Below are 16661 nucleotides of genomic sequence, written 5' to 3' on the forward strand. Positions count from 1 at the left end.
TAAATCTTAGATCCCTTGCTCCAAAGGCAGCTGCAGTAAATGAATTAATCTCTGATCATAAACTAGAAGTTATTGGTTTATGTGAAACTTGGCTGAAGCCTAATGAATTCACTGCCTTAAATGAGGCCTCTCCTCCTGGTTATACTAGTGATCATATCCCTTGTGCATCCCAAAAAGGAGGGGGTGTTGCTAATATTTATGACAGTTAATATAAATGTACTCTCAAACATATCACTGAGTTTCATTCTTTTGAAGTTTTACTAAGGAAAGTTAACCAGGCCGATAAATCTTTTTACATAGCTACTATTTATAGGTCCCCCGGGCCATACACAATGTTCCTCAATGAATTTCCAGAATTCTTATCTAGCCTTGTAGTCATGGCAGATAGTATTCACATTTTTGGTGATTTCAATATTCATATGGAAAAGTCCAACAATCCTCTTCAAAAAGCCTTTGAAGCCATAATTGACTCAATGGGTTTCATCCAACATGTCTCATGTCCAACACATTGCCACAATCACACCTTAGATTTAGTCCTGTCACGAGAAATAGATATTGTAGATCTAATAATTTCCCCCCAAAATCCTGGATAATCGGATCACTGTCTTATTACATTGACCATTAAAACAAGAAATCCACTTGCTCCGCAAACAATGTGTTTCAAAAGCCGTACTATAAATTCTCGGACTACAAATAAATTCCTTGATATTCTCATTAACGACAGAGTAAATAAATCTGTAAATGATCAAATCGAGGATCTAAACTCAATACTGCGAAATACATTAGACACAGTTGCACCACTAAAACCAAAACAAAAGAAATACGCAACAAGAAACTTGCTCCCTGGTACACAGACAATACTAGAGCACTTAAGCAAGCCTCCAGAAAATTGGAACGAAAGTGGCGCTCCCCCAAGTTGGAAGTATTTAGACTAGCCTGGATAAACAGTACACTACAATACCGGAAATCACTCACATCTGCTGGATCAGCTTATTTCTCCAACCTGATTGAACAAAAACAATCCAAAATGTATCTTTGATACAGTTGCAAAGTTAACAAAAAAGCAAAGCTTAGCAAGTGAAGTGGGTCTTCACTTTAGTTGTAATGAATACATGAACTACTTTGATGAAAAGATCATTACCATTAGAAAACAAATAACTGACTCCTCCTTAAATAGTTATAGTCCTCAAAATCTCAGTTGTTCTAAAAATGTCCTGAACCTCCCTGACCAGGTGTCAATGGGGACACTTGAATTTTTTGATACCGTATCGCTCGACACATTTACTAAATTTGTAATGAGTTTTAAATCCACAAACCCCGATTCCAACAAAATTACTTAAGGATCTATTTCCTGTGCTAGGTCAGCCAATGCTGAACATAATAAATTGCTCCCTTTCCTTCGGATGTGTACCAAACTCACTAAAAATAGCGGAAATTAAGCCTCTTAATTTAATCTGGATCCCGATATATTAAACAATTATAGGCCAATATCGAACCTCCCGTTCCTCTCAAAGATCTTAGAAAAATGTGTTTCCCAACAACTGAATGCCTTCCTAAAGACAAATAACATTCATGAAATACTCCAGTCCGGTTTCAGATCCCATCATAGTACTGAGACTGCACTCGTGAAGGTAACAAATGACCTTCTAATGGCCTCAGACAAAGGTTCCGCATCCATCCTGTTGCTTCTTGACCTTAGTGCTGCTTTTGACACTATTGATCACTCCCTTCTCTTAGAGAGACTGGAAACCCATATTGGGCTACGTGGACATGTTCTAGCCTGGTTTAAATCTTATTTATCTGAAAGATATCAGTTTGTTAGTGTGGATGGCATATCCTCTGACAAGTCAAAGGTATGCTTTGGTGTTCCTGAAGGCTCGGTTCTGGGCCCATTATTGTTCTCACTATGTATGCTCCCTCTGGGCGAAGTAATCCGAAATCACAAAGTAAACTTTCACTGTTGTGCTGATGACACAGTTATATATTTCAATGAAGCATGGAGAAGCCCCTAAATTAGCTATTTTGGAAGCATGCGTTTCAGATATTAGGAAGTGGATGACAGGGAATGTCTTGCTCTTAAACTCAAGGAAAACAGAAATGCTCGTTTTAGGACCCAAGAAACAAAGAGCGTTGTAAGCAGATCTCACTGTGAACCTCAACGGCTGCATGGTCGTATCCCAAAAAACTGTAAAAAACCTTGGTGTTACCCTTGACCCTGACCTCTCCTTTGATTAACATATAAAATATGTCTCAAGAGTTGCTTATTTTCATCTTCAAAACATTGCAAAAATTAGAACATTTCTATCAAACTGATGCAGAAAAATGTATCCATGCTTTCGTTACTTCTAGACTAGATTACTGCAATGCTCTTCTCTCTGGTTATCCAGACAAATTAATAAATAAACTTCAATTAGTGCTGCACACGGCTGCTACAATCCTAACTAGAACAAAAAAAATTTGAACACATTATTCCTGTCCTAGCGTCCTTACACTGGCTGCCTATTGGGATTAGGGCTGATTTTAAGGTTTTACTCTTAACCTATAAATCAATACATGGACTTGCTCCTACTTACCTTGCTGAAATGATCCAGCCATACATACCTACACGTAACCTTAGATCGCAAGATGCAGGCCTTTTAATTGTACCTAGAATTTCTAAACAAACAGCTGGCGGCTGGGCCTTTTCTCATGAAGCTCCACTACTGTGGAATGATCTGCCAATTAAGGTTACAAATGCAAACTCAGTGCAAACTTTCAAGTGTCTAGTAAAAACTCATCCCTACAGCACGGTATATATTTAGGTGTAGGCTGGCCCGGGGCGTGAAGGTGACCCGTAGGCTTGATACTGTCCACCCTTGCTGTCTTGCCAGGTGGGCTCTCGTCGCCACTGGGATGCCCTCCCTCCAATGCCTTTCGGGGGAAGTGTCACTGGCTTGTTTTTGACTCTCTGTTGCGCACTTGTGCAATTGGGCTGTACGCTGCTGGCAATACTCGGCCCTCATTCAGGGTGGTTGCGGTTGGTGGGTGCCCCTTTGGTTGATGCCTGGCAATGTGGGTGGATTGATTTCCTGCCTGTTGGGCTCTGTCCGGAGCCTCCCCTGGGTAGGGCCACAGTGTCGCCGGACCCCCCCGTCTCAGTTCCAAGGTGTTACGCTGCTACATTATTGTGCTGGGGGATATGAGGAATGCATTACTAACTTTTCTCAGTTTCCTCCAGTTTTACATTTTAGGAGGAGATGAGGTCCTGGTCCACCTGGTTTGGGGGGCCCGTTGCTGTCCTTGTCCACCTGGTCATACTTCTGACCTAGTCGAAAATCAAATAGTCTCTGGATTTAGCCCAGAGAAATGTATTAATTATTCCAATTGGACTCTTAATATCTCACCCGGCACAGCCAGAAGAGGACTGGTCACCCCTCTGAGCCTGGGTCCTCTCTAGGTTTCTTCCTAAAATTCGGCCTTCTTAGGGAGTTTTTCCTAGCCACCGAAATTCAACACTACTGTTGTTTGCTCCTTGGGATTTAAGGCCGGGTGTCTCTGTAAATCACTTTGTGACAACTGCTGTTGTAAAAAGGGCTTTATAAATACATTTGATTGATTGATTGATTGATTGGGTTCAAAAACCCCTTAATGATGAAAAATAATTTGTGTCCTGTGACGTCGCCCGGCATGGCGCAGCCGGGGCCCCACCCTGGAGCCAGGCCCGGGGTTGGGGCTCGTTCGCGAGCGCCTGGTGGCCGGGCCTTTCCCCATGGGGCCCGGCCGGGCCCAGCCCGAACGAGCGACATGGGGCCCCCCTCCCGTGGGCTCACCACCCACAGGAGGGACCATAAGGGGCCGGTGCATAGAGGATCGGGCGGCAGTCGAAGGCGGGGGCCTAGACAACCCGATCCCTGGACACGGAAACTAGCTCTAGGGACGTGGAACGTCACCTCGCTGGCGGGGAAGGAGCCTGAGATCGTGCGTGAGGTTGAGAGGTTCCGACTAGAGGTAGTCGGGATCACCTCTACGCACGGCTTGGGCTCTGGAACCACACTCCTTGAGAGAGGATGGACTCTTCATCACTCTGGAGTTGCCCATGGTGAGAGGCGGCAGGCTGGTGTGGGTTTGCTTATAGCTCCCCAGCTCTGCCGCCATGTGTTGGAGTTTACCCCGGTGAACGAGAGGGTCGTTTCCCTGCGCCTACGGGTCGGGGATAGGTCTCTCACTGTTGTTTGTGCCTACGGGCCGAACGGCAGTGCAGAGTACCCGACCTTCTTGGAGTCTCTGGGAGGGGTGCTGGAAAGTGCTCCGACTGGGGACTCTATTGTTCTACTGGGGGACTTCAACGCCCACGTGGGCAACGACAGTGACACCTGGAGGGGCGTGATTGGGAGGAACGGCCCCCCTGATCTGAACCCGAGCGGTGTTCAGTTCTTGGACTTCTGTGCTAGTCACAGTTTGTCCATAACGAACACCATGTTTAAGCATAAGGGTGTCCATCAGTGCACGTGGCACCAGGACACCCTAGGCCGCAGGTCGATGATCGACTTTGTTGTCGTTTCATCTGACCTGGGGCCGAATGTCTTGGCCCAAGCGTACTGTAAGGGTCTGCTGGGAACGTCTGGCCGAGTCTCCTGTCAGAGAGATCTTTAACTCCCACCTCCGGCAGAGCTTCGACTGGATCCCGAGGGAGGCTGGAGATATTGAGTCCGAGTGGACCATGTTCTCCACCGCCATTGTCGAAGCGGCCGCTCGGAGCTGTGGCCGTAAGGTCTCCGGTGCCTGTCGAGGCGGCAATCCCCGAACCCGGTGGTGGACACCGGAAGTAAGGGATGCCGTCAAGCTGAAGAAGGAGTCCTATCAGGCCTGGTTGGCTTGTGGGACTCCTGAGGGTGGAAGGAGTACTTCGAGGATCTCCTCAATCCCGCCGTCACGTCTTCCATTGAGGAAGCAGAGGATGAGGGCTCAGAGGTGGACTCGTCCATCACCCGGGCTGAAGTCACAGAGGTGGTTAAGAAACTCCTCGGTGGCAAGGCACCGGGGGTGGATGAGATCCGCCCTGAGTACCTCAAGTCTCTGGATGTTGTGGGGCTGTCTTGGCTGACACGCCTGTGCAACATCGCGTGGCAGTCGGGGACAGTGCCTCTGGGATGGCAGACCGGGGTGGTGGTCCCTCTTTTTAAGAAGGGGGACCGGAGGGTGTGTTCCAACTATAGGGGGATCACACTTCTCAGCCTCCCCGGGAAAGTCTATGCCAGGGTTCTGGAGAGGAGAATACGGCCGATAGTAGAACCTCGGATTCAGGAGGAACAGTGTGGTTTTCGTCCAGGCCGTGGAACACTGGACCAGCTCTATACCCTCTACAGGGTGATGGAGGGTTCATGGGAGTTTGCCCAACCAATCCACATGTGTTTTGTGGATTTGGAGAAGGCATTCGACTGTGTCCCTCGCGGCATCCTGTGGAGGGTGCTTCGGGAATATGGGGTCCTGGGTCCCTTGCTAAGGGCTGTCAGGTCCCTGTACGACCGAAGCAGGAGCTTGGTCCGCATTGCAGGCAGTAAGTCAGACTTGTTCCCTGTGCATGTTGGACTCCGGCAGGGCTGCCCTTTGTCACCGGTTCTGTTCGTAATTTTTATGGACAGAATTTCTAGGCGCAGCCAGGGGCCGGAGGGTTTCAGGTTTGGGGACCACACGATTTCATCTCTGCTCTTTGCGGATGATGTTGTCGTGTTGGCCCCTTCAAGCCAGGACCTTCAGCATGCACTTGGACGGTTTGCAGCCGAGTGTGAAGCGGTGGGGATGAAAATCAGTACCTCCAAATCCGAGGCCATGGTCCTTAGTCGGAAAAGGGTGGCTTGCCCACTTCAGGTTGGTGGAGAGTGCCTGCCTCAAGTGGAGGAGTTTAAGTATCTAGGGGTCCTGTTCACGAGTGAGGGAAGGAAGGAACGGGAGATTGACAGACGGATCGGTGCAGCTTCTGCAGTAATGCGGTTGATGTATCGGTCTGTCGTGGTGAAGAAAGAGCTGAGCCGCAAGGCGAAGCTCTCGATTTACCGGTCAATCTACGTTCATGACCGAAAGGACAAGATCCCGGATACAGGCGGCCGGAATGAGCTTTCTCCGCAGGGTGGCTGGGCGATCCCTTAGAGATAGGGTGAGAAGCTCGGTCACCCGGGAGGAGCTCAGAGTAGAGCCGCTGCTCCTCCACATCGAGAGGGGTCAGCTGAGGTGGCTTGGGCATCTGTTTCGGATGCCTCCGGAACGCCTTCCTGGGAAGGTGTTCCGGTCCCGTCCCACCGGGAAGAGACCCCGGGGAAGACCTAGGACAAGCTGGAGGGACTATGTCTCCCGGCTGGCCTGGGAACGCCTCGGTGTCCCCCCGGAAGAGCTGGAGGAAGTGTCTGGGGAGAGGGAAGTCTGGGCATCCCTGCTTAGACTGCTGCCCCCGCGACCCGGCCCCGGATAAGCGGAAGAAGATGATGATGATGATGATTGATTGATCAGTGTATATTTCGTTCATCAAGACCCAATGTGTGATTTAAGTCTTACAATGCCTGCAAAACTGTTAAATAATTAAGACTTGGCATGTGTCAACAAGGCCTGAGCATTGTGCCTAAATATTATAATAAACTATATGCAGTAGTATTTGTCAGTTATCGCAGGTTATAGCTTGAAATCAAATTACGCATAATTTTTTCTCTTTGCAAAAAATAATCTGTTTGCTGATGTTTTTATTTTGTGTTTAGTAGCTAAATAGACAGTAACACTTAAGGAATCTTGAACTTGATCATTTAACTTCATCTGTTTGTAGGAGGATGAAGATGAGACGCCTCCAGACTGCAACCCAGCCATCGGCAACCCAAGTATAGTTAACCCCATTTATGACTCAGCCCCTGCCCCAAGTGAAACTGGCTCGTCAGAGGTCCCTGTAAGTAAACCATCTTTGTTATATACCAACCACAATTTGTTTGAATTGTATCTATATTGTACCAAATTAAAAGCACTACTTTTCTCTAGTGGTGAATACTCAAGGTAACATTAATTTGTGTTTTTTAACAGGAGGGCAAGCACCAGTTGGTGGAGAGTGGCTCATATGACCTGCCCCAGGACCGCTGACTGACTCATCAGTGATCATGGTCCTCTGTCTCTGTCCTCTGGTAGAGCTGTGAAGACTGCTGCTGCATTCTGTGCACGTTAACCAGGGGACACACTCTAAGACCATCTTTGGACTATTTTCTGAAACATTGAGTGCTCCTGAAGAAAAAAATTAAATAAACACTCATTATGGAATTCCTCATTGTCTGTTCATGTTACCCATTTCTGTGGCACAAGGAAGAACATTTACATTGAAGACTGTATTTGAACAAACTAAAAAGTATTTTAAGAAGTCTGCTGTCAGAAGGTTCACACACAATTTCTAATCTTTATTACAAGTACAGTATGAAAAAGCAATAACCAGCTGCAAGATGCATGTTTCCATCATTACAAAATAATAACTTTTCAGCAAACATGAAATATTTCCACTCAAATAACCAGTATACACCCATTCATCTAAATTTTAACCACATTTAAAAATATCAGTCCAAATATACTAAACAAATTCATTTTGCTGCCATGCCCTAACCCTAACCCTATTATATGGATTCAAGAATCGCTAGTTTTTCCAACGCATATGGTCGAATATAAAGAGAATTATACAAAATGATTGGTGGTCAAGCGGATTATTCCTAGACTCTAAACCAGTTAATTTAAACCTCATTTTGGGTAAATATCTGCAGATCACAAGGCTTTTTGCAAACTGTATTGCTGAAGTTGAGCTAGAATAAGCTTAAAAAGCATAATGAGAACAGCATGACCACAGCCCTTTAGAGGGGCCCCAGGACTTGACCCCAGGCATCAATGCTATTGCTATGTTTCCACAGATCCTCACTTAGGGAGCTGAAAATCAAAACACTTCCCTCTATATTTGTCATGATAACATCCAGAAACACTGAGAAAAAGCTACATCTAAGACCTATCAATCAGATTTAACATGAGTCTGTCAAACTCAATTCCAATCAAAGGTTGGACATAGCTCAGTTGGTAGAGCATGAAGGGGTCAAGGGGGGAGGGGGGTGGCGCAGAGTAAAAATGTACTCTACTTTAAGTCGCTCTGGATAAGTTTATCTGCAAAATTAGTTTAATGTAAATAAGTAAATATGGATACATATACCTCAGATATAAAATTTTTGCTCAGTGGATTTACAATTCTGGAATATAAAACTTGGAACATGGAATTAAAACAGGGCCAGAATATTGACACCACAGGGGCTGCTGGTAGTCCCTACAGCTCTCTATCCTCTCCAAATGTAAATTTTACACCAGCCGTTACAATTATGCTGAGATAAAGTGGGCAACAAAACGTTTTTTAACAGAACTAAAGTGTGAATAGGAATATCTGTATGCTGTATGAGTGACAGGAGAATGTGTGTGATTTTATGTGGAGATATAATAGAGTGTGTAAAGAGAGACAAGAGAAAGTGTATTTGGAGGGAAGGAGTAGAGGGTAGGGTATGAATATGTATGTGGAGCAAGGAGTGTGTCTTGGTGAGGAGTGGGGGAGGAGAGTGTGGATTGTGTGTGAAGAGCAAATGTAATGTGTGTGTGATAGTGTGGAGGGACTGCGTATAATAGCCATCTTGTTTTAGCTATCTAGCGTTACCCACCTTGCTGTTGCCACCTAGTGTTAGCCACCCTGCATTAGCCACATTGCGTTAGCCACCCTTGCCTTGAGCTTGCTAAACACCTGATTGACAGCTAAAATCCTCTTCCTCTAGCGTCACATGCACATGCAGTGGCCAAATGATATGTCACCCTGGTTGACTTCTTAATACCGCTGACTTTGAAAGAGAAAGGGTTTAGCTTGTTAAGCTGAAGAATAATTGGCTCAGTTACCTCATTTAGTGATTAACATCTCCAGAAAGTTATATGTCTCTGACATACAGTGGGGAGAACAAGTATTTGATACACTGCCGATTTTGCAGGTTTTCCTAATTACAAAGCATGCAGAAGTCTGTAATTTTTATCATATGTACTCTTCAACTGTGAGTGACGGAATTTAAAACAAAATCCAGAAAATCACATCAGAAAAGCAGAACTTAATATTTGGTACAGAAACCATTGTTTGCAATTACAGAGATCATATGTTTCCTGTAGTTCTTGAACAGGTTTGCACTTTAAGCTCCCTCTAAAGATTTTCTATTGGGGTCAGGTCTGGAGACTGGCTAGGCCACTCCAGGACCTTGAGATGCTTCTTACGGAAACACTCCTTCGTTGCCCTGGCTGTGTGTTTCGGGTAGTTGTCATGCTGGAAGACCCAGCCACGACCCATCTTCAATGCTCTTACTGAGGGAAGGAGGTTGTTGGCCAACATCTCGGGATACATGGCCCCATCCATCCTCCCCTCAACGCGGTGCAGTCATCCTGTCCCCTTTGCAGAAAAGCATCCCCAAAGAATGATGTTTCCACCCCCATGCTTCATGGTTGGGATGGTGTTCTCGGGGTTATACTCATCCTTCTTCTTCTTCCAAACATGGTGAGTGGAGTTTAGACCAAAAAGCTCTATTTTTATCTCATCAGACCACATTACTTTATTCCATCTCTACTCTGCATCATCCAAAGGGTCATTAGCAAACTTCAGATGGGCCTGGACATGCGCTGGCTTGAGCAGGGGGACCTTGCATGCGCTGCGGGATTTTAATCCATGACGGCGTAGTGTGTTACTAATGGTTTTCTTTGAGACTGTGGTCCCAGCTCTCTTCAGGTCTTTGACCAGGTCCTGCCGTGTATTTCTGGGCTGATCCCTCACCTTCCTCATGATCATTGATGCCCCATGAGGTGAGATCTTGCATGGAGCCCCAGACCGAGGGAGATTGACCGTTGTTAAGAATTTTACGTGTACCAGAATTTCTGAAGAAGGACGAGGATCCGGTCCAAATTGAAATTTAGCACAAAGATTTATTAATATGAATTGATAAGTCAAAATACATGAAATACACTGCAGCGGTCAAATATTTGCTCAACCCTCGAGCTTCCACAAATATTCGCGCCGAACAAAGATCGAACATTGGTTTTAATACTCCCGCCACAGGGGCAGTTACTTTTCACTCTCGTGAGTAAAACCCATCCTTATTGGTTCTTTATTGACATGGTGACATGTTGGACGAATCCAATCCAATGAAGACGGACATGCTCTAACTCTCGGTCATAGATCAACAGGTTCTTTGCATACAGGTGTGAAATCTTAACCAGGTTACAGTAATTTACATTCTATTGTCCTAACCTAGACTATAACATCAGGGGGCTGGAGACAGAAGGTCTCTTTGTGCTGTATAGGGGGCAGTTTCATTTGTATGTTAATTGTGGGGTTTTAATCCTGTCTCTCTATCAGAGCCAGGTGTAAAGTCTGAGTGAGTGTGGCTGAGTGTAATTTAAGGAGTTCTAAACTTTATGGTTATTGTATTCAATCATATTTCCCTAACCTCCGACCTCGTTATCTGACTCCTCATCTTGCATCCAAGGTGACCAGAAAGAGAGACAAAGGTTTTCTGGTTCTGCTGTGTCTAATCCAAATTCACCATTATCTCAATCAAAACCTACTTGTTCACCGCATGGTCAACTAAGTACTCAGTCTCTCTCTGGACTCCAATTAGATCCCAAATGTTCTGCTCCTCCAAATGTCAGATAGTCAGTTGTGAACCATTTCTTTGTAGACCAGTGTCACAGGACATAAAAATCTGATGTATATTCCAAGGTGTTGTCCTTCATAGCTCCAATGCAGCTGTTGTTGTCTTCATTCCAGCTGCTTTATCAGCCAGGCCAGGAGAATCTGTGTGTTCTCATTTGTGAATGTCAAGATGACCAGTTTTAGCCAAAGGCTCCATAGCTGCAGGCTTTGAACTCCGAAGCCCTCCTGTAGAGTGTGTCGTCGATCTGCAGGTTCCTCTCTCAGCTACCTGGACAGCAGATGAGATGTTACCTGGTATGGACCCAACCAGCGTAGCATGATGTTGTGCAGTAGATCTTTTCCGCGCCCCTGTAGATGTTGTTCAGAACCGGCGCTTTTCTTCAGCCCCCATCTGCTCGGTTGGATGCTGCCTTCTCCATCTCACGGCAGAATCGTCAGGACTAGGATTAGTCCAGCTCACAGGAACCCGGGACCTCTCTGTAGATGTGCGGCGCCTCAGTGTAGACTCTGCTTGCAGCTGTAGACCAGTCTGTGTGTATGTGAGTGTGTGTTTGTTTGTGTGTCCATCTTATCTCTGCCCAACTGCCTCTTGTCCTTTAAGCCAAGCTCAGTCTCTGTGGGCTCCAACCAGTCGAATTGTTTTCAAATGTCCAGTACCTGAAGTGTGAATCATCCTTGAGAAGATTAGTTGTAACTGCACAGTACACCATCACAAATAGGTCCAGTACATTAGCTTGTAACCCAGTTCCATCAAACACTCAAAACCGTATTCCCAATGTCTTTCTTCTTCCTTTGACTAAATAGATTAGTAACAGTATCGTTAAAACATTAACATTTCCGGTGCTTCTGTTCTGCTAGTGTAGCAAAACAACAATTCCACGCTTTTCTATAGTTGGTTTACCAACCAACAATCGAATTCACCATTGTTACACTTAAATGATAAAAAATAAAAATAATGAAGTGGTATTGAATATGTAAATAAACCTGGAATTAGAATACCCAATTTGATGTCCCCATTGAGTCTGTTTCTCTCCTTAATAGCCCAAACAAGACAAAGACCTATTTCGAACAGCCCCCCACCCATTTCACTGGTTTTGTGTCAGTGAGTTGGGCACGCCATGGGGTCTGTACCTCTCTTTAAGCAGAATTACTTTCTCAGTATAAACATGTAACGAATAACCAAATGTGCTCCCTGCACCTTTTTACCTACTTATTCCATAGTGGATGAGATTAAAAGGATTACTTCTAATCAAATACCTGAACAATCCCATCAAATTAGTTATTTTTGCTAAACAATTTCAAAATGGTAAGATGTATTCTACTCAACCATAACCATGTTAGATTATGTATAAAACAAACTCTTCAGAAAACCGAATTAGATAAACTGTGAACGGACATTAAGGGATGTAGATTTTTTTTAGCAACCAAATTATGAAACAAAAACAAAATTCTTCATGTAACTCTCTAAATACCTATTTAAATCCCTTTGCTAAGTTCAACTCTTTTTCATTATAGACAATTATTTCATATCTTCCCCCCTTTGCTTTTACAATCCAAGTGAAAGCAACAATCATACAGTAAAAATTTTCTAATCGCAAATGTAACAAAAACAAATGAAAATGACAAAAACTTTATGCAAATCAGAAAATAAAACAAATATGCCCCACGTTCGCTTGTGTGAAGGAACCCAGAAAACCTATAGGCCAAATTAGCATATACACATTTTGCATTTCCACAGGCAACGGCCAAACGAATTTGAGACTAAACAAACATCATGACTCAATTTACCTCCTAACGTCTAGGGCATTTTCTCAACTCCAGATGTATGTCTATGTTATTCAAATTAGTGGCGGACAGCCAAAATCGCTACTTTCATGTATATGTCATGCAAAGACATCAAATTTGTACTAGCAATTAACAGTGTTGGATGACTTAAGGTCTCCACCCTTATTACAATTTGATTCGAAATCATAAATGTCAACATTAAAGCTACTGAGAGGAAAATGTATTTAGCTTCCACTTATTGTTTGATTATCCCAAAACTGAAATGACCATAGATGAGACCAGACTGAACACTTGAATGTAACCCTTAGTAATAGGTGATTTTGATTTAACCCCCCTTCCTGAAGCTCTGGGCTCCACACATTTATTATTGTCATTAAAAAGGCCAACTGTTTGTTTATGGTCCTCAGTCTATACTATCAATTTAGCCTACAATGTTTGTTAACCAATGATTTTGAGTTAGTGTCCAACCCATCTTGTATTTTTGCAGATTGTAAAAATGTGCTAATCATTATCTACACGACAATTAAACATTGGGGTGGAAATTAAGAAAACTCGTAAGAATGGTAATGTAGACAGAAACCAGATGCATGACATCACTAAAATCAAGGTACAATAAGTAATCCAAAGGAAACTCAATGTAGGCCTTAAACCCCTCCACATCTATACCCCATTTGTTCATTCGTCAATTTACCATTTTAGAATTTACTCCATTAACGAGTATCAGGCATTGGTTTGAAAACACCAGTATTATCCCAGATATAATTGTAAATAAAAACAAAGTGAAACTATATTAATTAACCAAACTCAATTCAGCATTTAAAATACATCTACTTTTGATTGTGGGGAGTAAACTCGGTTTAGGTTTATTACCCTTTTAAGATTTATGACTATATTGGATTCAAATTCAGTCCTCTTGGGACATAGTGTGTCTCCTTAATGTTCAAGTTTATCCCCATGTGGATAAACTTCATTCTACCACTTATTCAATATATGAGAGTGAAAATAATATGTTAACCATGAGACTATTTCACCAGATTAGAAAATAATTGTACCAAATTCTAATTCATCACTAGGTATCCGACGTACCCACTTGTGCTAGCGAACAGCTCAGCACGCAACAGTCAGGTACCACGTGGTAGGCCTTGATTAAGGCATACCTACTTTTCCATGAGACCCCCCTTGGGGCCTTACGGTTTTACACATTATCATCAACGCCTATATAACATTCAAGTGTTTCTTGAACTACATGTAATATTTAATTAAATAAGCTTGGCTATTACCGAGGAAGGTGATCAGGTTTCCTTGATAAGTTCCAGCTTCATGTTGAGGTAGATAAAGTTTAACTATATACAGGAGCACTCAACTTCTCCATCTCGCAGTCCAACTGCCTAAAATCCTGTACTAATCGCAACGCAATAGGCTAGCTGCAAGGGAATGGTTGTCAGGACATGGAACAAAATGACATCATTCTAATTACAGGTGCTAATAACTAAAATACTCCAAAAATAACCTATAGTTTCCACACTTTCTCAAATCCCTTTATCAACTTCCACAAAACCCTCAAATCTGACATACAAAACCCAACCACATAATTTGCTAAAGCATATGAAAATTGTACTTTCCCAAAGCTTCCATCAGTCACCACTTTCTACATACCGTAGCCTACGCCTTCCAAACAACTTAATATTGTGCCTTCTGCAACTTTCATACGTTACCACGTCCATCTGCCTCCAAACAGCCTGCCAGGCCGCGCATCCGTCACCGAAAGGAAACGCCAGTCACCGGAAACCCTGATAAAACTCAAAAGAACACTTGTTCACATGTCCAAACAACTAAACACTTACTTTGTCGCCAAAGACGTACCACAACGCTTTCCCAACATCAAACGCATCAAAAGATATTTATACAATTTACACTCCAAGTACACCCCAACACTAGTATTGAAACTGGTTATGGCTGAAGTTACTATTTTCCCTATATTCCGCTTAAATTTTTTGGAAATCCTATTCTTCCAGTCTTCTGTCATTTTGTTTGGGAATAACTCTAGGGGCTGTTTGTCCACCATTGTGCTATCCTAGACTGTGATCAGTAAGTGTTTTGAAACTAAAGATAATGAAAGTCAATGAGGCCAGAAAGTTCTTGGAATAGCAAAACAAAATTTTAACAAAAATGTAAAATGAATCTATTTTGAGTTTTATTATGATTTCTCTTTTCTTATTCGAAGTTGCTAAATAAAATGAAATAAATGAAACTAGGGAGTTCTAAAAAATATCAAATAGATTTTAAGCAGAAGAGTAAAATTAACCTATTGTGGAAATAAAGAAAGGAAATTAAAACAAAACGTAAAATTGATCTAACTTGGATATTTAAACGAGCATGAAAAATAAAAATTTGCTTAAAGAAATGAATGAAACTAGAACATTTATGTAAATAAGGAAAGGAAGCTAAAGGCCATGTACTAATTCAAGGAGGATTCTAATTTTATGCAAATCTTAGTTTGGTGCCTGATTTCACCTCTTTCTGTTACTTTTCCAGGTCTGATGTTCTAATGTTCTGTGACAACTGCGACCTCTGCTGGTTCACCTCCCCCTGCAGCGGGCGGGCCCCAGTGGTCGACGTCACCTGCTTTCTGACGCCACCGTCTCATCATACATTTCACCTGTGTCTCGTTTATGCACCTGTTCCTCATCATCGCTGTTTCCCCCGGTATATATGTTCCCTCTGCTCCCCCTGTCTTTGTGTGTAATTGTCTCTTGCTAATTGAAGAGCTGTTCAACGCTTTGTGAAAGCTTATGCTGATTTCTCTCGCTGGGATACATTAAACTATCCTTCCATCACGCCTTCTCCGGTTCCTCCTTGCTCCTCTCAACCCCGAAGCCGTGACAGAATTACACACCCAACAAGACAGCAAGGATATGGAGCCTACGGGAGCCACAGGCGAGGTCGGTGTTGCGGAGGCGGTCCAAGTACATTCAACGATGCTGGCCAGCCTAGGCGCTGCAATGGACAACGTCTTAAAAGCGGTGCAGCGCCTAGAGCTGAGCCAGCAGACCCCCGCAGCACCGGCCGTTTCTCCGCCTGCCCCTGCCGTGCCGCCAAGCATGGGGGCACTGCATCTCCCCTTGCCCAGGGACTTCGACGGGGCGGCGGACCGCTGCCAGGGATTCCTCCTACAGCTGGACATCGCGCTCCAGGCGATGCACCCTGCGCCGACCGAGGCTCAGAAGATCACCTCGCTCGTCTCCTGCCTGTCCGGAAAAGCCCTGGAGTGGGCCACCGCCGTCTGGAACACCGAGCAGCCCACCCAGGGCAGCTACGCCGATTTCACCCGCCGCTTCAGAGCCGTGTTCGACCATCCACACGAAGGAAGAGAGGCGGGTGAACGGCTGTTCCACCTACGGCAGGGGACGAGGTCGGCGCAGGAGTTCGCACTGGAGTTCCGGACCCTGGCAGCGGGATCAGGGTGGAACGAACGGGCTCAAATCGACCACTACCGTTGTAGCCTTCGCGAGGACGTCCGGAGGGAGCTAGCTTGTCGAGACATGTCCCTCTCCTTCGATCAGCTGGTTGACATGTCCATCCGTCTCGACAACCTGCTGGCTGCCCGAGGACGTCCCGGAAGAGGCCCGTCCGTTCCACCCTACCAACCCTACCAACCCGACACCGCCGTCCCCATGGAATTGGGGGCGGCTGCACTGCCGGGCAGACGTCGGGGAGGACAGGTGCGGAGTGCCTCCAGGGGGCAACGAGGCCGTAATACTGCACCACACCGCACCTCCCTCCCTGAGTCGAGAGGCGACAGGCATGGCACTTCCGCGTCACCCCAGGTAGCACATGCACATTCGCCACTAACCTCTTCCCTCTCTATGTGCACTGTTCCTGTTAGGTTCCCCGGCTTTCCGCTGCTTTCCCGGTGTAAGGCGCTGGTAGATTCAGGCGCAGCCGGAAATTTCATGGATAGGTCTTTTGCCCTGCGGTCACGCATACCCCTCCAGGCCCTCGACACCCCCCTGCCCGTGAGAGCTCTAGACAGCCGGCCACTAGGGTCAGGTCTGGTCACAAGTTGCACTGTTCCCCTCCTCCTGGTTACCGACAACCGACACAGTGAAACCATATCATTTCACGTAATCGACTCACCCACGTTCCCAGTCGTTTTAGGTTTCCCCTGGTT

The 16661-nt window shown here is 44.9% G+C and overlaps 1 protein-coding gene across 7 annotated transcripts in view; it reads left to right on the top strand.

Moving 5' to 3' along the window:
• stab2 (stabilin 2) overlaps positions 1-7606 on the top strand; it is an 84603-nt gene extending 76997 nt beyond the window's left edge. For 3 of the 7 annotated variants that reach the window (XM_020044328.2, XM_013131945.3, XM_020044329.1), the window contains 2 exons: positions 6791-6907; positions 7039-7606. In XM_020044328.2, coding sequence (XP_019899887.1) covers positions 6791-6907; positions 7039-7095 — 174 coding nt within the window. In that variant the 3' untranslated portion in view covers positions 7096-7606. The remainder of the gene's footprint in view (positions 1-6790; positions 6908-7038) is intronic. The other 4 variants (XM_020044330.1, XM_034290242.1, XM_020044332.1 and 1 more) reach the window with 2 other exon arrangements.
• The last annotated feature ends 9055 nt before the right edge of the window (positions 7607-16661 follow it).

The sequence above is a fragment of the Esox lucius genome, chromosome 23 (assembly GCF_011004845.1).
Source record: "Esox lucius isolate fEsoLuc1 chromosome 23, fEsoLuc1.pri, whole genome shotgun sequence".
NCBI classification, from domain to species: Eukaryota; Metazoa; Chordata; class Actinopteri; order Esociformes; family Esocidae; genus Esox; species Esox lucius.